Source organism: Lepus europaeus, chromosome 2 (assembly GCF_033115175.1).
Source record: "Lepus europaeus isolate LE1 chromosome 2, mLepTim1.pri, whole genome shotgun sequence".
NCBI lineage: Eukaryota > Metazoa > Chordata > Mammalia > Lagomorpha > Leporidae > Lepus > Lepus europaeus.
In genome coordinates, this window is record NC_084828.1 from 32,579,126 (window position 1) to 32,605,694 (window position 26,569).

Genomic DNA, 26,569 nt, shown 5'->3' on the forward strand with positions numbered 1-26,569 from the left:
AGGTGCTATTATGCAGAGCCAGAACAACAAGTTTATATTGGTTATTCAAAGTCACTCTTAAGGAACAGAAATAAAAGCTCAATGTTAAAGATTGGAAATGTTTGCACACCAGAGGTCCTTTACTTCCAAACATTTTTTAGGCTGATAATTTCTCTCAAAGCACTGGGAAGCACTATTAGAAATCTGTCCTTAATGTGTTGTCCAATGTGAAGTAATGCTATAACTAGTACTGAAACAGTATTTTACACTTTGTGTTTCTGTGTGGGTGCAAACTGATGAAATATTTACTTAATATATACTGAATCAATCTTCTGTAATAAAGATAATTGAAAATGAAAAAAAAAGAAATATGTCTCTTTCAGACATTAATGAGGAGGCAAATAGTTGGCTTTCTGAAAATTCCAGTTTCTGCTTGGATATCACTTATTGGCTGTTGAATGGAAAGAAAGTGACAAAAGCAGGGAAAGAAATATTTCTGAGTCCAAACTATTTGAGTGAAAATGAAACAGTCCTCTATATTATACTTCACATCTGGTTAAGGCAAAAGAATGCAACTAGTTTACCAATTCATACAAAACTAGGCACACAAAGTATAAAGTTTCAAAATCTTCTGAAGTTTGTCAAATATGATATATGCCAAAAATGATAAATAAAAGCAGTGTATATACAAATTCATTAATGCTAAACTAGTGTAATATATATATATATTTATTTTAAAGATTTATTTATTTACTTGGAAGTCAGAGTTACACAGAGAGAGGAGAGGCAGAGAGAGAAAGATGTCTTCCATCCGCTGGTTCACTCCCCAGGTTGCTGCAATGGCCGGAGCTGCGCCAATCAGAAGGCAGGAGCCAGACACTTCCTCCAGGTCTCCCACATGGATGGAGGGGCCCAAGGATTTGGGCCATCTTCTACTGCTTTCCTAGGCCATAGCAGAGAGCTGAATCGGAAGTGCAGCAGCCGGGACTTGAACTGGCACCCATATGGGATACTGGCACCGCAGGTGGCAGCTTTACTTGCTACATTACAGCGCCGGCCTCCATATTTTTATATTTTTAAAGAAACCTTAAGAAGCATCAATTAACCGTGAAATCTCTTTTTATCTCTATTTTGCTATGGTAAACAAGTGACAATGGTGTACTAGAACATCACACGGCATGCTGTGGCTATATTTTGTTTCACTCAGTGAGAATCATTTAGAAAAGAAGAGGCTGCCTAATAAAGGCATATGAATATTATTGAAAAACATTCATACTTGAAACAAAAATGCTATTTTTCCCAGAACTTTTAAAGGAAGAAAATTTAAATTCTGTGTTTTCTGCTATTGGCTGGTGGATCATGCTTTTCACATTAATTCTCGCAAGCGCTGACTTTACGTTCTTGTTCCATCTACATTACGCGGCAAAGCTCCCGCTGCTTTCCATGATTTCACGCTGGGCAGAGGTCGGTAATTTCGAGATGGTTCTGGTTTTGAAGCATTTTGCTGCAGTTGGAAGGGAATAGGAAAAAACATGGTACATAACCCCCCTGCTTTGGTGTGACTGGCTAGCTGTAACACATTTTACATTTCGAACCCCCCAAATGTGTTGTGCTTTCAAATTATTGCTTGCATTGTCTCAGAATTCAGGTTTTAAGGTCCCAAGATGAATTTTCTCACATTTGTGATCTTGACGGATTTTGTATTTAATGTTTTGTGAACAATAGTTTGTGGTTACCTTGAGCGATGTTTGTGCTAGATTATAAAATCAGATGGTGACCTCGTGGAATCAATGGGAACATTAAAGCGACTACAGAAACTGGTTTGGACCAAGAAATCCAAGGATCAGAATTCGGATGAAGTGAAACCTACACTAACAAGTCTCCGTAAGTAAGAGTTCCATCAGCAACTAAAATTTCTTTGAGGGAGAACTGGGGAAGCATAAATTAACAAAGTCCATCTTGATAATATTTTAAAATACTCATTGAATGCTAAGTTTTTTTTTTTTTTAATTGCCAAGTTATTTTGAAACAGATACTCTTTTCCTATTCCTGAATTTGAATTTCCTCCTGTTCGTGTGCCTAGCCCCATTTCTCTTTCCCTTCAGGGCCAGGACTGAGTCTGATAGAGTGGGAGAGAGAGTGAAAGATGAGACTGTGCCAGAAAATAAGGATCAGAAATGCCCTCTGTTTCCATTGCTTGGGCATAGAAAATGATATTTTTAATCTTGATGTGAGTGCAGCAAATTGATATGCCTATGACTTGCAATTTAATTTGTTAGTTATTTACAATAATGTCCTATTAATCAGAATCTCTTGTTTATATCAGTTAAACATTTGAGTGTAAAGAAATCCAATAATATAGAGCAATTTACCGTGGGTGATACATATTTGTGTTTTCAGTAGCTGTTTTATATAGTGCTATGCGTGAAATTTGATCAGACTCTTCACCACATTGGGTAAATATAGATCTCACTAGTCAACTTTATGGTATTAAAGATATGCTTTTTAATTTATCTTTCTCAGTCTATTCTTGCTTTTCCAGAATACTTCACGATGAGATACACTGCATGTATAAATCCATTTGCAGGTTGATATGAAAATAGAAAATTTTAAAATGTCAGTAGGATTTTAGTCCATATCCAGGGAGAGTTCACTCTTTTGAGGAGGGCAGAGACTTTCATGTGCTTCTTTACGATGCTCCCTAAAATACATGACCTCAAAAAAAATAAAAATATTTAAGAATAAAAGTACATAATATTATAAGATATGAGATTTTTTTAAGTTGTAATTTTTTTAGTGTCTTTTAGGATGCTTATTTGCATGCGACTTCCATTCTACTTTAGCCAATAAAATGGTTTTAAAAAGTTGAAACAAATATGAGTTTTGCAAAACAAAAAATTTCTTGTAACAAAATAATTTACTCTTTAACTAATGCTATTAAAATTATTTTGTAAAATTGAATGACCTATGGTTTATCCTGCTATTCATTCACCTTTAGATATAAAAACATAGTGTTCAGAATTTCCACATGCAGTCTTAACATTTAATTTATTTTTCTTTATTATGTAGAAGATGAAGATGACACATTGATTTCTTGTATGAGATTAACAAAACCCCAAGAAAAGAAAGTGAGTAATGTTAGTACAAAGGGGAAGCAAGAATTAATGATTAGACAGGATTCTTTTTCTGCATCATTGAAAAGATCCAGCACTACAAATGGACACCACTTGGAAGATATGTTATCTCACTATGAAAGTGACATCCAGATGTGGAACAGCTGGAGGCCTTTGCCAGAAAACCCACTCTGGACTTGCGTTGATTTCCAGCTGGCCCAAGTTGGAACCTGGGATGATTGCTCATTGTGTACTCACCACTCACATCTCAAGTCTTCTTTCACAGATGTGGATCTTCTCCATTCATGGGTAAGTTTGGAAACCACAGAAATGTATCATCATATCTTGTACTGGCAGGAAAGAAACAGATAACAAATGGCGGAATCAGTCAAGTGTATCAGTTTCAGGAAAATTACCAGCTAGAATTCTTGCCAAAAACCAGAGTAGCTCCAGTGACTTTTACCTAGATAATATTGCATGTACTCCTTGGTATACAAATAAACTACTGCATGACCTTCTACAGATTTTTTTTTAATTGAAGGAAGGCTTTGAATGTTGGTTCAGGTCAAGAAAATGAGTGTTCAATTGTCTAAATTATCCCTATTGTAATGAAATGTAATTGACAGTTAAAAACTAATTTTAATGAGCCTTTTCTTTGGGCTTGCCACTCTCCTAAGAACGTTACAATAATTATCGTTAATTAAATCTCACAACAACCCTAAAAGTAAAGGTTTTGGTAGTCTAATATTATTTCTCATCTGTTTTACATTTCAAGAAACTGAGGCAGAGCAAATGTTAGTGACATGTAGGAAGCAGATCGCTAACAAGAGCTGGAGTCAAGATCCAGAACTACAAATTATCACACTGGATATCTTGCTTTTACCTAATGCTCATGTCTTAAGAGAGTTTTCTATATACTAAGATAGATTCTAAACTAAATGGTGCAAGAGAAAGAATATGGGGCTGGCGCCGTGGCTTAACAGGCTAATCCTCCGCCTTGCGGCGCCAGCACACCGGGTTCTAGTCCCGGTTGGGGTGCCAGATTCTATCCCGGTTGCCCCTCTTCCAGGCCAGCTCTCTGCTATGGTCCGGGAGTGCAGTGCAGGATGGCCCAAGTCCTTGGGCCTTGCACCTGCATGGGAGACCAGGAGAAGCACCTGGCTCCTGCCTTCGGATCAGCACCATGTGCCGGCAGCAGCAGGCATTGGAGGGTGAACCAACGGCAAAAAGGAAGACCTTTCTCTCTGTCTTTCTCTCTCTCACTATCCACTCTGTCTGTCAAAAAAAAAAAAAAAAAAGAATATGAACCGTGGACTCAGACAAATTTGAATTTGGATCCTTTGTTCTGCTACTTTTTTTGCTGTGGAAATTTTTTTTTTCCTTTAAAAGAGTTTTCTTTTTTTTAACTTTTATTTAGTAAATATAAATTTCCAAAGTACAGTTTATGGATTACAGTGGCTTCCCCCCCCCCATAACTTCCCTTCCACCCGCACCCCTCCCATCTCCCGCTCCCTCTCCCATTCCATTCAATCAAGATTCATTTTCAATTCTCTTTATATACAGAGGATCGATTTAGTATATATTAAGTAAAGATTTCATCAGTTTGTACCCACACAGAACATAAAGTATAAAATACTGTTTGAGTACTAGTTATAGCATTAATTCACATTGGACAACACATTAAGGACAGAGATCCCACATGAGGAGTAAGTACACAGTGACTCCTGTTGTTGACTTAACAATTTGACACTCTTGTTTATGGCGTCAGAAATCTCCCTAGGCTCTAGTCATGAGTTTCCAAGGCTATGGAAGCCTCTTGAGTTCGCTGACTTTGATCTTATTTAGACAAGGTCATAGTCAAAGTGGAAGTTCTCTCCTCCCTTCAGAGAAAGTTAACTATGGAAAATTTTTTAAACTGTTTAATCCTAATTTTCTGGACTGTAAAATAGAAAGGGTACCATGAACCTTATGAGATATTTGAGATGTTTCAATTGAGTATAATAACTCCTTCAAGACCTTGAAATGTCTAACTTCATTTCAACTTTAGTAGAGTCCTTTAAGTTACAGCTTGTTTTATAATTTCTCTATAGCACGTGGCCCTTGTGTATACAGTGAATGAATGGAACAACTGTATATCCAGGAAGCCTGCTCTTTGCTATTTTGCTCTAAAAATAATCTCCCATTAGACAGGGGCTATATTTTAGCATGCATTAGAGGCCTCTGAAGATTTTCATTCTCTCTTGGAGTACTTTTCATCTTTTAAAATTAATGTATTGAGTTTTGATAACAAAAGCTAAAGTAGTTTGCGTTCAGAGTAGCATGTTACATATTACAGTATCCATGAACAGACTTGGAGCTAGTGAAACTGCCCTCCATCAATATCTTGGAGAATGTTTCTCCTGCTTGCCAGCCCTCTTCTCTCTGGGGAACCTGGACCTTACAGGCTTCCTCTTGGAGCATCTTCTTAGAGAGTAGCTGGCAATGTAATTAGGACCCACTTCTGACAACTTGGACAGATTCAGAAGGAAAGGAAAGGAAGCTGACTACTTGACAAGCGAGAAAGCTAGTGAATATAATTCTAATCCGAAATATTCAGTGCTTCCTTCCAGAATAAAATTTGGACTCCTTCGTTTGGCATTCCTGGATTTCAGCAGTCTGGCCTCAATCTAAGTTTTTCAACCTTTTCTACTCACTACTTTTTCTTTATGTGTTTCCTATATTGGACTGCCACACTGAAGGATTTTCTCCTAACAGCTGCCCTGTTCTTTTCTGCCTGCATCTTTGTGTGGTGCGATGGCCTCTGTGGGGATATTGTTCTCTTTAGGACAATTCCCCCAACCCAGAGCACTAGCTTCAAAGTCTTGTTTTATCACATACAATAGAAGCAATATCTACTCCCTTTGAGCTTCTAGATGATTTAAGGCATTATTTTTCATTATATACTCCTTAAATGCATATTTGCATCTGATACGTATAGTCACAATATTATATATAGTCAAAATATTATATATAGTTACATTATTATATATAGTCACAATATTATATATATATATATGTATATATATATATATACAGTAACAATATTAGGCAGTGAGAATACAGAGCTAAGCAATATATTCACTTCCCTGTTTTCATGGAGCTTACCAACCTATATCCTGTGCTGTAATTAGTGATACATTTGCTTAATTCCTCTAAGTAACATCTTTGTGTTCTCCATAGTCCCTAGAATGCAAAGGACATTCATTCAATATTTCAGAAGCATTATTGTCTAAATGAATGAGTTTCAAAAACCAGTGGAATTTGTTCCATATTTCTAGATAACATACAATCTAATTTTTCTGATTGTTCTGATAACCAAACCTTTTCTCAGTCTAATTAATCCAGTTGTACATAAAATCAGTTACTGTGTGCATGTGAAGGCTTGTGAATGTGTATGTAAATTTAGGGAAATACACAATAGTCATGTGTTTCTTTTTCTTTAGTTAGGTAGCTTTGTCTATTTTAGTACATAACTGATTAAATGAGTTTTATCAGCGGAAGGTCAAACACCTGTAGCCTACTCAGAATTTCAGATGATAATGTTCAGCATTTGTGACAGGAAAGCCTCAGTGGGTTTGGAGAGAAAGTTTGAGAGCATGTTAGAGTTAAATTGGTTTGGTAAACTTAATGAGAGCACTTATACTCTGGGATTTGAGTCACTAGAAGGAAAGAAGCTGGATGAGTGCAAATTATTATTTTATATTCTACAAATATATTTTACAATAATAAGTGAAAAATATCATTTCATTTTAGCATAGGCAGTATTTTTTCCTTCAGTAATTTCAAAGGTTTTCTTTTGGGGAGGGGTGTTATTTGACTTCCATTCTATAGACATTGCAGAGGAAGGCACATAGGGTTAAAGGAAAAGATGTTCTTCTGAAATGAGTGTTACTATTAATGACAGGTGCTCAGAGATGACATTTTTTCCAATTTTAAAGGGTAAAGTGCGACCATATTTTTTATAAAAAACTATATCATATATGCAGATATGGTGGAGCTCGTCATTTCACAAGAAATGAATCTAATCCACAAGGACGGTCGATTCTCCTTGACTTGAGAAATTTCGGAAAAAGTAGATTCCAGTGTCTCTGGTCCTAAATCAGATCAGAGTTCTGAGATGACCCGACACTGACTAGCCATGCAGGAAATCCTGATTCACCAAGGCATGGTTCTGTGCTCAGCCCATAGCAGGCTTGCACTCTCAAAGTTAGTACCAATGAGTTAAACCCCCTGCAATATGACCGGCAGAGTGTGCAGGAGCGAACTCTTCACTTTCTTTTACCTTCTTTCTCCCACTAATTCTGCTTCTGTACGTTGGTTTTAGTTCTTACTCCTTTGCTTCCCTTCCCTGAGAGTGACTCTTTGCATACCCTCAAATATCCAGTTGTAAAGCAATCTTATCATTTTCTACCAGTCAGGGATATTAAGAAGATTAAATGAAGTGGTACCATGATTCAGTCTTAATAGGTAACATTTATACCCAAATCAAAGAAGCCAGAGGCTCATGTTCAGAGTGGAAAGCAGCACTTTATTGAGTTGAGATACCATAAACCAACTGAATCAGATAGGGAAATGTGTTCTTTGTGAAGGGTCCTTCCCAGAAGTCAACAGCAGAATAAGACACAGAGATTTAATGTGCAGTTGAGTTGTTTGTTAGATCTGGGGGGCTTGGGGAATAGGGAAAGATGTATGATTATGGAATTGACATAAATTGAGAGAGGTGGAAGATCAGATTTATAAAAGTGTTTACTCCATCAGAGAAATGTAAAGGGAAAAATTAAGGACGTGGATATTTAATAATATCTGAGCTAAGTGCTTTGAGAGGAGATTTTAGATTCATCCTGAGAAAAGTAACAATGGAGGTGGCCATTTAGAATCAGTTTACAAAAAGAGTGACTGAAGGGTACTTGGGATGCCCTGCATGTTAAGAGCCTGAAACTTCTTAACAAAAAGAGGGAAGAGAATGAAGGTGAACTACAGGCTTGGCAGAGCATCAAGATAAGAAAAAAGCATATGTTGCAAAGGAGTTGAAACTATCTCTTAATGTAATATCGTGATGATAAGCAGTGAATTTTCAGATTTGTAAGAAGTATGCACATATTATAATATTAATGAGTGAACATCCAAACAGGAAAAAGGGAGCAAAAATTATCTCCTCCCCTAAGATGTCTAAATTATTTTGAGATATTTTATAAAATTGAGTGACATGTTCAAAAAGTAACAGTAACAAAATCTTTGAAGGAGAAGCAAAATCAACAGCCTGAAAGGACAAAAGGGAGACCTACATTGAGAACAATTCAAAGGTAGGGTAGATAGAAAAATGTTAATAGTAAGTGACAGACTCACATAACACAAATCAAAGACAAATGAGTGTTTACATACAACATCCCAAGATGAGAAAATCACCAAGACTCCATTTAACAGCATCTAAGAAAAAAAGATAAAAAAGTCTTGCTGCAATATGACACCAACTCATCAAAATGGTGCCAAAAGGAAAGTGTGGATAATGGAAAAATCCTTTGTGCAACTGTTTCAGTGGGAGGAACAGGATGTGTGCTAATGCTAACCAAGAAGCAAAGGAGCAAAAGATTTAACAATCTTTCAGTTCAAATGGGGAGCAGTGCAATGTAATTATCAACATGCAAAAGTTGGGATATGCAGTCTGACTGCCCAGGAAAACTAGTGGTCAGTGGGATTGAGGTGACAAAGCCAGCATGAGCCCTTTGTGCTTTCTTTGTCTTTCTGTTACGCATTTTGGCAATCTCTTCCAGCACCTGTGAACTTTCTCTTTCCCCTTCAATTGAGATAAAGTACTATTAACAAACTAATTTATTGACTAGTCTGACAAATCCTACCTGACTGATAATCCTGCTTATCAAATCTAACAATGTACAGCTCCCTGCTGTTAGAGAGAGAGAGAGAGAGACAGAGAGAGAGAGAGGAGAGAGATGTGTTCCCATCTACTGCTTTACTCCCTCAAATTCTGCAACAGCTGGGACTGACACTGGGAACCCAGTCTGGGTCTCCTGCATGATTGGCAAGGACCCAACCACTTGAGCCATCACCTGCTGCCTCGCAGGATGTTCATTGGTAGGAAGCAGACAGAACTCAAATGTAGGTACTCCCATATGGAACACAGAAGGCCCAGCTGATGTTACAACCATTGGGCCAAAAGACCATCCCCACCTCGTCTGCCTTCTAAGCAGATCCTCCCCGTCTCTCACACACGTTCTTCGTTGCAGGCAAAATGAGTACTACCTTCTTACCTAGCACAACTGTTTTTCCAACTTCTTATCTTTATACTATTTCCCCGTATTAGCCTGTATTTATTCTCTTCTTGTTTGCTGAACGGCACTGAAGTTTAAAAAGGTGATTGAGAAAAAAATCCATGGTGTGCACTTTGAAGAAAAAAATTATGTGAAAAAGAACTTGGATGGAGAGGATCAGTAAAAAAGAGTAAGGGGGGGGGCGTGATTTAGGTAAAAGGACACAACCAATTTCACACACTCTGTTCCCATTTTCCTTGTGTGTTAGCAAGGCTAGGCTCCCACCATAAGGCCTCTGTTTCTCCAATGATGAGGGCCAGTAAGTAATAAGCTGTACTAAAATGCTCCCACATCTTCCTACCTCTGCAAAAGGAGGCTATCAACCATCATGTTAAATTCCTTAATATCTTTGAGTTTCAATTTTAAGACAAAAAAGATCATTTGTTGGAACAGCTTAAACTTTACTTACTTATGTTGGAATTATTATAGGGTGGAAAGAGAAAATGTTTCAACAAATAGATTTGGACAACCAGTGAAAAGAAATTCATAGTAAAGGATATACTGGATTCAGAATTTTGAAAGGAAAATGATGATACAAAATTACCAAGGATATCTATATTCACTACAGCCTACAATGAAATGGATGAACTTGGAATCTAGATTTTTTTTTTTATTAAACTTTTATTTAATGAATATAAATTTCCAAAGTATAGCTTATGGGTTACAATGGCTTCCCCCCTCCCATAACTTCCCTCCCGCCCGCAACCCTCCCCTTTCCCGCTCCCTTTCCCCTTCCATTCATGTAAAGATTCATTTTCAATTCTCTTTGTATACAGAAGATCAGTTTAGTATATATTAGGTAAAGATTTCAACATTTTGCCCATATAGCAACATCAAGTGAAAAAACTACCATTGGATTACTAATTATAGCATTAAGTAGCAATGTACAGCACATTAAAGACAGAGATCCTACATAATTTTTTTTCAAATTAATTAATTTTCTATGCCATTTCCATTTTAACACCAGGTTGTTTTTTTTTTTTTTCATTTCCAATTCTCTTTATATACAGAAGATCACTTCAGTATATAATTAGCAAAGACCTCATCAGTCTGCGCCCACACAGAAACGCAAAGTATAAAAATACTGTTTCAGTACCAGTCATAGCATCACTTGGCTTTAGACGACACATTAGGGACAGATCCCACATGGGGTGTAAGTACACAGTGACTCCTGTTGCTGACTTAACAATTTGACACTCCTGTTCATGGCGTCAGTAATCTCCCTAGGCTATGGAAGCCTTTAGAGTTCGCTGACTTTGATCTTATTCCGATAGGGTCATAGTCAAAGTGGAGGTTCTCTCCTCCCTTCGGAGAAGGGTACTTCCTTCTTTGATGGCCCCATTCTTTCCACTGGGGTCTCACTCACAGAGATCATTCATTTAGGTCTTTTTTTTTTTTTTCCATGATATCTTGGCTTTCCATGCCTGCTATACTCTCATGGGCTCTTCAGCCAGATCTGAATGCCTTGAGGGCTGATTCTGAGGCCAGAGTGTTGTTTAGGACATCTGCCATCCTATGAGTCTGCTGTGTATCCCACTTCCCATGTTGGATCTTTCTCTCCCTTTTTGATTCTATCAGTTAGTATTAGCAGATACTTGTCTTGTTTGTGTGATCTCTTTGACTCTTAGACCTATCAGAGCTATCAATTGTGAGCTGAAATTGATCACTTGGACTAGTGCGATGGCATTGGTACATGCCATCTTAAATCTACGACCCGAAACCATCAAATTATTAGAGAGCATTGGAGAAACCCTGCAAGATATAGGCACAGGCAAAGACTTCCTGGAAAATACTCCAACAGCACAGGCAGTCAAAACCAAAATTAACATTTGGGATTGCATCAAATTGAGAAGTTTCTGTACTTCAAAAGAAACAGTCAGGAAAGTGAAGAGGCAACCAACAGAATGGGAAAAAATAGTCGCAAACTATACTACAGATAAAGGATTGATAACCAGAATCTACAAAGAAATCAAGAAAATCCACAACAACAAAACAAACAACCCACTTAAGAGATGGGCCAAGGACCTCAATAGACATTTTTCGAAAGAGGAAATCCAAATGGCCAACAGACACATGAAAAAATGTTCAAGATCACTAGCAATCAGAGAAATGCAAATCAAAACCACAATGAGGTTCCATCTCACCCTGGTTAGAATGGCTCACATTCAGAAATCTACCAACAACAGATGCTGGAGAGGATGTGGGGAAAAAGGGACACTAACCCACTGTTGGTGGGAATGCAAACTGGTTAAGCCACTATGGAAGTCTGTCTGGAGATTCCTCAGAAACCTGAACATAACCCTACCATACAACCCAGCCATCCCACTCCTTGGAATTTACCCAAAGGAAATTAATTTGGCAAATAAAAAAGCCATCTGCACATTAATGTTTATTGCAGCTCAATTCACAATAGCTAAGACCTGGAACCAACCCAAATGCCCATCAACAGTAGACTGGATAAAGAAATTATGGGACATGTACTCCATAGAATACTATACAGCAGTAAGAAACAACGAAACCCAGTCATTTGCAACAAGATGGAGCAATCTGGAAAACATCATGCTGAGTGAATTAAGCCAGTCCCAAAGAGACAAATATCATTTGTTTTCCCTGATCGGTGACAACTGAGCGCCAAAGGGGAAACCTGTTAAGTGAAATGGACACTATAAGCAACAATGAACTGATCAGCTCCTGTCCTGACTTTAGATGTACAATGTAATACTTTATCCTTTTTAGTATTTGTTGTTGTTGTTGTTGTTCTAGTACTATTGGTTGAACTCAGTAATTAACACACAATTATTCTTAGGTGTTTAAATTTTAACTGAAAAGTGATCCCTGTTAAATCTAAGAGTGGAAAAAGAGAGGGAGGAGATGAACAATTTGGAACATGCTCAATCGGACTGGCCGCAAATGGTGGAGTTAGAAATGTGCCAGGGAATCTAGATTTTAGAAATAATTGTGGTTCTCTAATGAACAAGGACACATGATTAATTACAAATATTTTATATGACAAATTTTAATTATAGCAATATAATGTTTGATGGAAGGGGGACCTACATTTATCCAAGAGAAAAATCTGAATATAGAAAAATCTGTAATGGTTTATTTACTCACTCATCCATTCACTCATTTAACAAATTCATGTCAAGTGACTCCCAAGTCACTTCATCTGAGAACTTGCAAGCTTAGTAGTATGTGTTGGTCAGGGATACAGAAGAGGTGGGCAATGTGCCATCTCATGGTTGTAAGAACAGTTTATGGGCTGTTATTAAAAGGAAAAGAGAAGAACAAATTATCATAATTCATTGAGTAAAAATTTTTACTGGAATGGAAAACACATCGCGATAGTTGGATATAAACTAAGGCTGGAAAAGATCTGGCCAGACCCATAAACATATTTTACATCAAAAAATAGTTTATAGAAGAAACACTTAAAATATGAGCTATTATATAGTAGAAGTTGTCAGGTTTATGGAAATTCCTTAGGTTGAGTTTGAGAAGAGTAGACTGCAAATGTGTGTAAAAACTTTAAATGCCTTCCCTAGTAAAGTCTTTTATAATAAAAATAAAGTTTAAAGGAAAAATTGTAATTGCTCTGTAAGCATATTTTTCTAGGAGTCCAAGATAAATAGAGCTATTATTAAATTAGACTTTCAAGGCACAGCAATGTAGCACTCAAAGCAATCTAATTATTTGAGTTGATGTTTGTTTTTTTTCCTAATTACAGAACCCTCATGCATAATAATGAGAATAATAGACCTGTGGCATAGTGCTAGAACTGTTACAAAAACAAGACTCTTTTTTCCTTGTGAATTATCCGAAGAGTTTTGCCATTTTCTCTCGCTGTGTTTTTCACTCTGTTTACTCAAGCACGTCCATATAAGGAGAATTGGTAGTCTCCATAACAAAATCTTTCAAAAGCCATCATAAAATGTTTGTCAAAGGGAAAGAAAGTTTTAAAGTGAGAATATAATTTTCCTCATGGGCATTGTCTACCTTAGAAAAACTACTACAGAACATGCCTGTGACTATAGACTTGTAGTTCAGGCCACCGAAGATTAGAGATGGGACACGGGCACTCCCTTGACTTGCATCCTCTGGTCTGCTTTAACACAAACCAGGAGGAAAAGAAAGCTAGGCATCAGAAGCAATGGGTGGCAGGCCTATTAATGGCTGATCTATACAGTGATCTGCCCTCAAGGAGACCCAACAGGCCAGTCCACTGCAGTGGCTTTCAATGAGGTAAGCCTGGGCTTCAGCAGAAGTCAGCTTGTGAAGAGCCCTGGCAGCTCTGCCAAGAGTTGGATCACTGGAAATGGACCTGCCCTGGAGTCGAAGGATGCCCAGGTCAGAGCCACAGATCTTATTGGCTCTAAGCTGAAAAGCCCTTCACTCAGCCCAACTTCCAAAGTGACCACTGCAGCTGAGGGTGAGGTCAAGTAGGGTCAGCAACATTGCAGGCAGAACTGTAAATTTCTTGTTAGAGATGCCACCTGCCTTTACCTGGCCAGCTCTCCTCCCAGGCCAGCCAAGTAATGAAAGTCAACAGAGTGCCTTCCCCTAGGAGGTTCACACCTCCCTTAGGATATACCCCATGTGAAGAGATAGATAGGTCTGGGCCTCTTAACTTACAAGGCCTAAAGCCCACCAGATTATTATCAAGCCCCTTCTATCAGGTTCTATTTGCCTCTCAATCAGAAAAATTACTTGTAGCTTAGACAGCACCTTTCTTAGCTCCTCTAAGAATGACTCTGTCCTTTGTTCTAGACCCTGTCTAGCGTACTTGGGCCTCATTCCTTTGTAATCATAACCTCTACTCTACCACCAATGGCTCTACTCCCAACATGTGTGTACTGATGGTCCTCTTCCCCACTTAATGCTGTATAATTGTTCAAACCTGGTTAATGCCACTCTTAGGATCATTGGTTACTATTCTCACTCTGTCTTTTATGACCTTGTCTAAATATGATCAGAGTCGGCAAACTTGGAAGGCTTCCATAGCCTTGGCAACTCATGAAGACAGCCTAGGGTGGTTACTGGTGCCATAAACTAGAGTGTCAATTTGTTGGGTCAACAACAGGAGCCACTGTGCACTTGCTCCTCATGTGGGATCTCTGTCCTTAATGTGCTGTACATTTTGATTTGATGCTATAACTAGTACTCAAACAGTATGTTTCACTTTGTGTTTCTATGTGGGTGCAAACTGTTGAAACCTTTATACTAAATTGATCTTCTGTATATAAAGAGAATTGAAAATGAATCTTGATGCAAATGGAAGGGGAGAGGGAGCGGGAGAGGGGAGGGTTGCGGGTGGGAGGGAAGTTATGGGAGGGGAAAGCCACTGTAGTCCATAAGCTGTACACTGGAAATTTATATTCATTAAATAAAAGTTTAAAAAAAAAAAAGAATAGTTTCCATGATATGAAATAGGATGCATGGTATTCGATTATAACTGCATGTTGGCTTCCCACAAGACACCTAACATTACTTCAATTAACTCCTCAAAAATGAGGAGGAAGACAATGAGTGTCAGTTCGAAAGGAGCCTAATTATGCCCATTGGCTATGGAGAAACTGAAGTTCCCTGTTACAGCATAACTCTCTTGCACGATTCAAAAGAACTAAGTCAATCACCAAAACTGAGCATGAACCTTTGGGAGGACAGAAGTCTGAGTATCAAAAGCCTTGATGAGCACTCTGAGGGTTGCCACTTTTTTTTTCCTGTGACAAAAAAGTAAGTTCATAGTTCAAATATTGCTAAGTCAGCTAAAGCCACTAAAGTAGCTTGCACGTGTGACGTGGTGTGTCTGAGGCTGTGCCAGTGCATTCCCAAGAGCCCGGGCCAAATTCAAGAGTCAGCCATGAGCTCAGCTCTGTTCCTGGCGGATCTCTTGGGTCAGGTTGCTTAATGCCCAAGGGCTTCTGCCTCCTCGGTGGAGAATGAGGGAGAACTTTAAGGCCGCTTTAGTCTTCAACAGTTGGACTAGGGGAATACACTGGGGAAGGTGAATTCCTTGTGCCTAAAGAGATGAGTACGTAGAGGTTGCTTTCTGCTTTTTCAAAGAGCTCATTTCTTACTCTTCACGTAACCCCTTCTTAACCTTGTGTCTCCATTTTCTTTCTTTACATAAGCTATTTTAGATTTAGGGTTTTTTTCCCCTCTGATTAACTACACTTCCTCTGTCCCTGCTACTTCCTCTGTCCTCATGTCTAGATGCATCAGCTGTAACTCAAACAACATGACAGAACGAGTAACTATGCAGTGAGTTCATATAAGGGTCCTAAAAAGTCTTCATGAGCGAAAATGTCTACATTTTCCTTCTTGGCAGTTTCTAAGGCTCCCGGCACCCAAAGAAAGCCTTCTTTAAAAAATCTCAGTAAGTTTTTATTTATTACAGTCCTGAGGACTCATCTCCACTTTGAAAAATGGGTTGGTGAATTGTGTTTAAGTTTGTAGTAAGAAGCAGAAGATCAGGAGCTATGCTGTATTAAGAATGCTAGGCTAGAGTGTGATATCAGTTTTTGCCATTATAATCCACTGTAGACACACACATACACACACACACAGTGCCCCCTTAGGTCGTCCTTGACTTTGAGTTTGTTTTGATGATGTGAACAGATAGGTGCAACTCTTTCCTCCATGGACTTAGGTCTCAGCCCTTGACTCTTATTTTCTGTTCTCTTTAATGGAATTGTGATTTAGTAAAGTGATATTATTATCCCATTTTATATTTATTTATTGATTTAAAAAAATATTTATTTATTTGAGAGGCAGAGTTACAGAAAGTGAGAGTGGGAGACATGGAAAGAAAGATGTTCCACCTGCTGTTTCATTCCACAAATGGCTGCAATGGCTGGAGCTGAACCAATCCAAAGTTAGAATCCAGGAGCTTCTTCTGGGTCTCCCACGTGGGTGCAGGGGCCCAAGGACTTGGGCTGTCTTCCACTACCTTCCCAGGCCACAAGCAGAGAGCTGAATCAGAAGAAGAGCAGCTAGGACTTGAACCAGCATCCGTATGGGATACTGGCACTGCAGATGGAAGCTTAACCTACTATGCCACAGTTCCAGCCTCCTACTATCCCTGTTTTCAAAGCAGAAATAAAAAGTGCAAAGAAGTTAAGGAACTTATGCAATGTAATAGTAGGTGGTGGCGAAGCTATTTTTAAGACAAAATCTGAGAGTTCAAACATTTTCTGCAAGGGTAGTGGCTTGGTGACTTTTAAGATTGCGTAAGTAGCTTAACCTTAGTTTTCTCATTTGTAAAACTGGCAACACCGGTTCCTAACTTGCAGTGTAAAAATGAAATGATGTGTGTAAACACACTTATTCAAGGCAGGGGGTTAAGAGCTTACCAGAAAGAGCCCCTGTCCTGAAGGTGCACTGTAACTTTTCTCAGATTTATCCTAATGCTCTATAAATTAGGCAAAACATTATTGGCATACTACAGATGAAGAAATTGGGGCACATGAAGATTAAGTGAATTATTTGAGATGTGGCTGCAGGTGCCGACAGAACTTCTGCTTCACATAACCTCCTGACCTTTAGTCCAGACATTCCCTATCAGTAACTTGTTTTTAAGTTTTTCAACAGATAGATAAACACAGCAGTAAAAACAAGCAGTCCATGGTGGAAACCCATGAGTGTTACAACTAAGAAGACTGGCCTTCAACTTCAGTTTTATCACTTCTGTATGTGTGACTGCTAAGTTACTTGATTTCTCTAAATTTCAGTTTCTTACATACTATTTGGAAAGAATGAAGATTTCCTGTGGAGTTCTTATAAGAATGAACCTTGATAATGTATGTAAAGTATTTAGCTATACCTGACAACACTGTTGGAACTTAATTTAAAAAGAGTGGTTATTTTCAATGACAAGTATTACTAAATTTGCTATTTATAATTTCTTTCTTCCATTGAACAGAAGCATAATGTCTATGCTTTATCAGGTGTGTCCTGAGCATTGGAGGCCAAAAATGGCTAAGACACAGACCTGCCATTAGGAAGTCAACATCAACAATTCTTAGCAATTCTGTACCATATGAGATAAAGTTGCAATGAATGTACATTAAGCTTTTCATTACTTTTTAAGATTATTTCATACAGTTTGATCAGTTTCTTTCTGGAAATAAAGAATCCAGAACGATCTTGTTCTATGTACCATGAGTGGGATGAGACCTGGATTGTAGATTTCTGGGAGTTCCCTTTGAGTGTCTGGGGGCATGCAGGCCGAAGGAAGATAGGACGTGCATGTGTATGCTGGGCTCACTATTATCCTTTTCTGACCTCCTAAATTATCGCTGTATTAACAGTGTCTTGAATATGTAAGATGATTTTAGCTTTTTAAAACTTCTCTCATATATTTTATCCCAGCCACATTGCATATACATTTCAAGAGATTTTATTTCAAAGTCAGAATATAACTCTCAGGCATAACCATCATTTTCAGAAAAGAATGACAAATGAAGGCAAGAATTCATGTTCCTCTCCTTCCTCAGAAATTGTAAAGTAAGGAGTTGAATTCACTCTAAAAACCCTTATGAATATTCAGTGTAAGATCTTTATGTATCTCATAGTTCCTACTATTAAATACAACCATGGTGATGAATAATGGGATTAGAAATATGGCCTTTTTGCAGCTTACCTCAAGCCCAATCTAACCTGAAGCCCACATTTCACTCACAGAAGGGAGTTTTAGGAAGGGCACAAGAAGCTTTAAAATTAAGTATCCATTTATCCATTGATTTACCCAACACTTTGGTTTGGAATATATGCATTGTTCCAAAGAAGGAACATAAAATGTTGGATAGCAAGTGACATTGTAGACCTCATAGTCTACTGAGAGGCAAAAATAGAAATAATCAAATAAACAGCAGCTTTCTGAAATGGCAGCTTTGATAAGAGCTATGATTGCTAATTGGTTCTATCAAGGACTGTTCTGGCAGACTTGACCTAATCAACGAGTTGGGAAATGCTTACACTGGAAATGATGATTGAGTTCAAATGTGATGAAGAGTAGGCATTAACTCATCCAAAATTAAAGAGAGTCAGTAATGGTCAAATGGCAAAGAGAGAAGAAGGCAAGAAGATGTGATAAAACATAAGCCCAAGGGGCCATACTGTGGCGTATTAGGCTAAGCCTCTGCCTGCGTTGTCGGCGTCCCATATGGGCACTGGTTCAAGTCCTGCCTGCTCCTCTTCCAATACAGCTTTCTGCCTGTGGCCCGGGAAAGCAGCACAAGATGGCCCAAGTGCTTGGGTTCCTGCACCTGCGTGGGAGACCCGGAACAAGCTACTGGCTCCTGGCTTTGGATTGGCTGTTGGGGCCAATTGGGTAGCGAACCAGTGGGTGAAAGAACTTTCTTTCTGTCTATCCCTCCTTCTGTCTGTAACTCTACCCCTCAAATAAATAAATACAACTTAAAAAAAAAAATAAGCCTGAGAAAGCTGAAACAACCTTATTGGTTACCTAAGTTTTGTTTTTCGTCCCCTAAAAGCAATGAGAAGCTAAAAAAAAAAAAAAAGAAGTATTGTAAGTCAAGGATCAGTTTTTGTGCTCCTTGTTTGCTGAGGGTGTGAAATGACATGCTTAAGCTGGAATTTGACAAAGTCACTCTGCATAAAATGAGAGAATAGTTTGGAAGGGAAAAAATAATGAAAGATGATGGCGATTGACCAAAGGTGGTAAAAAATTGGAGACCCATGAAAAGCTCCCTAGCTCATAGACTTATGTCTCAAACAATGCATACATTTCTTCAAATGAATGATGTATAAATTTCAAGACATCTTTTGTGATGTCAACCAATAAGCTTCATTCACTTTAGAACCTTTGGTAACAGCAAATAGCAGAGAAGTGAAACAGTAGCATGATTGTACATTCCAAACCTAGTCTTTAATTTTTAAAACCCAGGAGCTCAGAGAGTGACCACCGTGGTTTAATGGAAGAATCATTTCCATTCGCCTCCCCCGATTCTTCTTGAACATAGGCCATTGTTTCTACAAAAAGTGGCTTGGAGTTTCCAAGGAAAATTGGCCTTTCAGATGTGCTTCTGAACAGATAATGCATATGGTAGCTGTGAAATCTCTAATGCATATTAAGGCTTGTTTTCATTTGTGGTGATTGAAATGAACTCATAAATTCTCTCTCTAGGATGCGGGAATTTTTTTCCTCCCTGTGGAGAGATTTAATGGATTTGCGGCATTCTGAATGATCTGGCAAGAAATCAGAGGTACCTGCGCAGTCACCCGCAAAGGGCACTTAGTTTCTTGCATGTGATCGTCAACCACCACAAAATATTTTCTGCAAGAACCCAGAATGATTGATGCAACCCACCGTAGGTCATGACAAGGTGTCAACTGAAAAACTGGAAAAAGAAGTGGTTAAAGACACCACAGCTTTAAAAACAAATTTGACTTTTAGAGAAGGGTTATTTCCTTTTAGAAAAAAAAAGTTAGACCTGCCACCTGCAAGAAATTTAGATCAGTTATTTGTGGCAAGGACCATCATATTTTGAGGCCACTGAGAGCTCCTACTGCTCTCTGTGTGGAGTAGATTAAACTGTTCCCACACAGTGATAAATATATCGCAAAAAGCCATAACAGGAATACCGTAGTAGTAGTAGCAGTTAATGGTACAACTTCCAGTTAAAACAATATTCTTTGGGTTTCTTTGGCCAGTTCCCTTTTTTATGTATGCTATTTGTTGATAAGTTAATTATTCACACTTGCAGAATCAATAACTTTCAAAGCCTTATAGGATTACAGCAGAGAATTTGAAGCAAGGATTCTATGGAGCATTGCTGGTGTGTGGGCTCGGGTTAAGAGCACAAACTCTGTAAAGTGCAAGCAGAATCTATCAAAGAAATGGATGAGGATTCAGATTTAAAATATTCTCAGTTGTAAATGTTTGTATATGTGGGAGCAAAACAGGGAATAACCTGAAGCAGCAGTTACCCAAAATTCATTTATTTACTGTGTTATGGAATGGGAGAGAGGAGCTCTCACATTTATTTTAAAATAAAATATTTTAAAAATATTTTAAAAATTTTAAAAATTTTTAAATTTTTAAAAAATATTGTATTTGTTTGAGATGCAGAGAGATGTAGAAAGAGAGAAAACTGGCATCTCTGGTTCACTCCCCAAATGCCCACAAAAGGCAAGACTCTTCTGGACTGAAGCCAGGAGCTGGGAACTCAATATAGGTCTTCCCCATGGGCGGCAGGAACCCAGCTACTGAGCCATTGCCTGTTGCTCCCCAGGGCATGCAATTTTCAGAAGCTGGAATTAAGAACAGAGCCAAAAGTTGAACCCTGGCACCCTGATATAGAGGAGAGAAACTCACCTGGTGTCTTAGCTGCTCAACCAATTACCTGCCTAGAGAATCTCTGAGAAAACTTTTTTTTTTTCTGTCAGAATTTTTTTTTCTGTCAACAATTTTATTCAACATTGGACTGGAGCTTCTAGCCTGGACAGCTAGGAAAGAAAATAAAATGAAAAACATCTAAGTTGGGTAAACATCAGTGTTGTGGTATGACAGGTTGACCTCTCTGCCTGTGACGCTGGCATCCCTTATGAGCGCTGGTTTGAGTCCTAGCTGCTCTGCTTCTGATCCAGCTTCCTGCCGATGCACCTGGAAAGGCTGTAGGAGGTGGTCCAAGTACCTGGCCCCCTGCCACCCACAGAGGAGGCCTGGATGGAGTTTTTGTCTCCTAGCTTAGCCCAGCCCCAACCATTGTGACTGTTTAGGGAATGAACCAGTGGATGGAAGATCTCCTTTTCTCTGTCTCTCAATATATAACTGCCTTTAAAATAAATAAACAAATAAATAAATAAATCTTTTTAAAAATTCAGGTTGGCAAATAATCTCTATTTGTAGATAACAACATATTATATATAGAAAGTCCAAAGGAATCCAAAGAATTAAGTCCAAAGAATTAATAACAAAGTTTAGAAGCTGGCACTGTGGCATAGCAGGCTACATGGACTGTTCCACTTTCTGTAGTGTGCCTGGGAAAGCAGTAGAAGATGGCCCAAGTCTCCAGGCCCCTGCCAACCATGTGGGAGCCCAAGAGGAGTTCCAGGCTCCCAATTTCAGCCCAGCCCAGCCCTGGCCACTTCCTGGGAGTGAACCAGTGGATGTAAGACCTCCCTCTCTCCTTCTCTGTCTCTCTCCACTCTCTCCAACTCTGCATTTCAAACAAATAAATATACATTTTTAAATTGTCTTTTTTAAAGATTTATTTATTTATTTGAAAGGAAGTGTTAGATAGATAGATAAAAAGAGAGAGCGAGAGAAGACCTTCCATCCACTGCTTTACTCCCTCAGTGGCCTCAATGGCCAGAGCTAGTCCAATCCAAAGCCAGGAGACTGAAGCTTCCTCTGGGTCCACCTTGTGGGTGCAGGGTGCCAAGCACTTGGGCCATCCTCTGCTGCCTTCCCAGACTGATTGGCAGGGAGTTGGATCAGAAGTAGAGCTGCTGGAACCGGAACCAGCGCTCACATGGAATGCCAGCACTGCAGACGGCAGCTCCACCCGCTATGCCACAGTGCCAGCCCCCATAAGTAATTTTTCTTTATTTCATAAGTACAACTTTAGGAATTCAGTGATTCTTCCCACCATAACTGCCCTCCCCCACACTCCCACCCCTCCTCCTCCTCTCTCTCCCATTCCCTGTCCCAGTCTCCACTAAGATCCATTTTCAATTAATTTTATAAACAGAAGACCAACTCTATACTAAGTAAAGAATTCAACATTTTGCACACACACACACACAAAACGGTTCCTCAACAGTAGAGACAAGGGCTGTTCAAAGTCATTGCATCTCAAAGTTAATTTCACATTTTTTTAGAAACTTAATTAACTTTAAAGAAGCACCCAAGACTGATACATCTTTTGTGAGCACTTAGACATAACCATAACTTATGAGACATAAGAATAGCCTCCACTTAATACATTACAAGAAAGCAAGTCCTTGAGAATGAGCTTTATCATTAAGTAAGGAAGCACCTAAGAAAACAAGTAATGGAGTTGGACACTTAGGCATAAGTAGAACTTATGAGACATAAGAATATCTTCCACTTAATACACTAAAATGAAATAAATCTTTGAGAACAAATTTTACCGTTAACTATCATAATACAACTCTTTGAGGACAGAGGCCCTGCATAGAAAGTTAGTGCATAGTGACTTGTGTTGTTAATTAACAATTAACACTCTTATGTATGACATCAGTGATCATCCCAGGCTCTTAACAAGGGCTACCTAAGCTATGGAAGCCTTTTGAATCCAACAACTCTGTCAGCATTTAAACAATGCCATAGCCAAAGTGGAAGTTCTTTTTTTTTTTAAAGAGAGAGAGAGAAGGAGAGAGGGAGACAGATGGAGAGAGATGTTTTATCCATTGGTTCACCCCCCACAACCACCACCAAATGCTTGTAACAGCTGGGGCTGGGCCAGGCTGAAGCCAGGAGCCAGGAATCCGTTCTAAGTCTTTTTTTTTTTTTTTTTGGACAGGCAGAATGGACAGTAGAGGGAGACAGAGAGAGAGGTCTTCCTTTGCCGTTGGTTCACCCTCCAATGGCCGCTGCGGTAGGCGTGCTGCGGCCGGTGCACCGCGCTGTTCCGATGGCAGGAGCCAGGTACTTCTCCTGGTCTCCCATGGGGTGCAGAGCCCAAGCACTTGGGCCATTCTCCACTGCACTCCTTGGCCACAGCAGAGAGCTGGCCTGGAAGAGGGGCTACCGGACAGGATCGGTGCCCCGACCGGGACTAGAACCCGGTGTGCCGGCACTGCAAGGTGGAGGATTAGCCTAGTGAGCCGCGGCGCCGGCTCAAAGTGGAAGTTCTTTCTTTCCTTCAGATAAAAGTACCTCCTTCTTTGATGACCACTTCTTTCCACTGGGGTCTCACCCACGGAAGTCCTTCATGTAGGACATTTTTTGCCACAGTGTCTTAGATTTCTATGCCTGAAACGCTCTCATGGGTTTCTCAGCCAGACCAGAGTGCCTCAAGTGCTGATTCTGAGGTCAGAGTGCTACTTAAAGCGATTGTCTTTTATGAGTCTGCTGTATGGACTGCTTCCCATGTTGGAGCATTCACTCCTTTTTAATTTTATCCATTATTATTACAAGACACTTAATCCTATCTATGTGATCACTTTAACACTTCAAATGCTATTTTTACCACCCAGCTTTGGGGTCCCATGGCAAGTTTTTAAACTGTACCCTTAGAAGTAAGTCTGTAGGAATGTATGCAGAACTATACAGCTTTACAGTTACAAACTTCATTTACTTCATAATAAAATGGCGTTATTGCTGAACTTTCAATACCTGAGGTAAACAGAACTCTGGGCAACTTTGTTTCACTGAAGGAATGTAGGACTTAGTGAAATGAGTTTGTGATACTGCTTTGCTATGGCATGTATACAATATGCTAAAGGATGTTAACTTAAGTGGCCTGCATTTATTTACATGAAGGGATTACTACTATGATTTAAGATGTTGGCATCCTTCCTCACACTGGAGAGCACAGGTTGGTTCAGTGGAGAATCTTGCTAAGCATACAGTTAGTTCTCAATCAGGCTACCTTGCATTGGGGATCACCTTCCTCTGTGAATTTTCTGGATTGAAGGGCAATCCATTGGTATTAGCTATGCTTTCTTTAGCTGTAAAATTAATGGATAGCACTATAGGACCACGTGGATCTTTTCCATGAGTAAATTTTCTGGAATGGACTTCGTAGAAGAATACATATTAATTATGGAATATATTAAGTCATCTGAGGAGAACAATTTTTCCATGAAAATATTACCGGACTCAGCACCCTACGAGGCAAAATGGTGAACATGTTTAAGTGCCCAATTTTAAGATAATTAGGCAGAAAATAGTGTGTAGTGTTTTTCCCTTTTCCATTGTACACTTCCAAGAACTCAGTGCTGCACAGATGTGAAATATTGATATAGTTCTGTTTACGAGGTAGGCTTAGGGAACTTAATTCTAGTTCAGAGTAAGAGGTCTTTATAAACTTGAAGGTTTGAGGGAGAAAAGTGACATTGGGAGAAAGAATTGCCACACAGCTGATGATTCCAAGTAAAACAATCTCTGTTTCACAATTTCGCCGGAACATTATATTCTAAAGCTGTATTTCTAAGTGTACAGTTCCATGAACCAGCTACGTCAGAATCACCCAAAACATTGCTAATGCTTGCCTCCTCCAGACTCACTGGATCAGAATTGCCACGATGGATGCTCTTGTACAAGCTCACCAGAGTTTGAGAATAACCTCTGAAGACAGGAATGCAATTCATCATTTCATTATTTCCTTATTTTTCAGTTTCACCTTCACCTAGCCAAGAAGCCCTTTTGAGAATCTCTCATATGTATATTGTTTTCACATTAAACCTAAAAGGCACAAGGAGTCTCTAAAGTAGGTAGTTCAATTTTCCAAATGAGGTCACAGGGCTACAAGGATTGAGGAAGTTGTCCAAGGTCAAGCAGCTAAACTGGGATTTCGGTCAAGGTCTTCTGAATTCCATTCTTGTCAGACACAGCCCTGTAGGGATGTCACACAGAGAACACAAAAGGAAAGGGACACCAGGTGTGCACTGAGTGCCCCTTGGTAATGTTCCATACTTATGACCTTTATGTGTAACTGAAAAAGTGTACAAAGCCTCCAGTGGGTGCAGCTGATAAATCCCCAGAGTAGTTTTGTGCTTTCCAACTGAGCTGGTTAAAAATCCCATCAGAGAGTCTTTGGGACTTTTTATAAACCATGGAGTAGAAAAATCCCCAAAGTGCACAACAAACTACGAAGCTACTCACCACATCCCTTCCAGATTTTACAAAATGTTTCTGAATACAAATATCTCCTGTGATTGTAACATAATCCTAATTTTCTTGGGTATCTGTGCAGAAGCTGCTTTCCCAAAGTAGGTCATTTTTTTTTCAAGCTTAACATCTAAGCTTGATTAAAAACCATTTACCTGATAAACTGTTGCACCGTCCTCCAATTTATGGGTGACTCTTTCATTTTCACCACTGTCACTTTCAATCCTCTCTTCTGACAACTCCTCCCTGTCATGGAGATTTGGTGCATTGCCTTCCCATGGCTCTAGAAACTATGAAGCCCTCTGTCAATACCACTGCAGCCTGGCCTAAGGCCCCTAGCACAGCATTCATCCCAATCCCCGAGGAGTGAAACTCACCCCATCTGTCCCAGGGTCAAAGAAATGCCCTGTTTGCTAATGATGAAGCCCATTTAGTTGACTAAGAGTTTCCTGTATTGTTTGGTTACAGTCTCTAAATTCTAAAATGATTGAGGTGTGCTGATAGATTTGAAAGAGATCTTGCTGTGGTGTTTCTCTGTAATGGATAACACTAACATACCTCAAAAAGAAATGCAAACAAGTTTCATTTGATTCACCATTACCAACCTTCTTTGCCATAATCTTTGTAAAAAAAAAAAAAAAAGGAACTTTTAGGTGGCATTATACTATGGTAGTTGTAGAGGATGTATTAGTTATTTTTATTAAAAAAGTATCCCTTTAAATGTCAGAATAGAATTGTGGGAATTGAAAATCACTGGTGTTAAATGGGAACAAAACTAATGATTCTGAAATGCATATGTTAAAAGGTTTTTGAAACTGAGTGCTTAGCTTCTGTAATATGCTTTTCCTGACAGTCATGCAACTCTTGGATATCCTCACTCAATGCAATTAGTAAATTTGAAAGCTATATTTATTGTGCATTAATTCAGTTCAGATAAGGAGAAGAGTTTCCCTTGACTAAAAGAAAATGTGTTTAAATTGAACCAAAGGAACTGCAGTGCAAATATGGTTATTTCCAATGAGTTGTCAATCAGAGCATAAACTTGGTCTTTGTATCTGGGCAATTTGTTAGAAAGGTAAGATTTTGTTTGAACCTAACATAGTAATAAAACACAGCTAGCTAGAAAGATAACATAGAGACTGCAGTGCTTTAAAATGTCCCTGGAAAATTCACATTTTTTAAAAAGATTTATTTTATTTATTTGCAAGAAACAGAGAAAGGGAGACAGAGTTCTTTTATCTGCTGGTTCACTCCTTAAATGGCTGCAATGGACAGGACTGGACCAGACC

At 38.9% G+C, this 26,569-nt stretch overlaps 1 protein-coding gene across 4 annotated transcripts in view; it reads left to right on the forward strand.

The window, feature by feature from the left end:
* Nucleotides 1-26,569, forward strand: part of SAMSN1 (SAM domain, SH3 domain and nuclear localization signals 1) — a 548,989-nt gene that overhangs the window by 442,110 nt on the left and 80,310 nt on the right. For all 4 annotated transcript variants that reach the window (XM_062206648.1, XM_062206649.1, XM_062206654.1 and 1 more), the window contains 2 exons: nt 1,737-1,863; nt 3,049-3,401. In XM_062206648.1, coding sequence (XP_062062632.1) covers nt 1,737-1,863; nt 3,049-3,401 — 480 coding nt within the window. The remainder of the gene's footprint in view (nt 1-1,736; nt 1,864-3,048; nt 3,402-26,569) is intronic.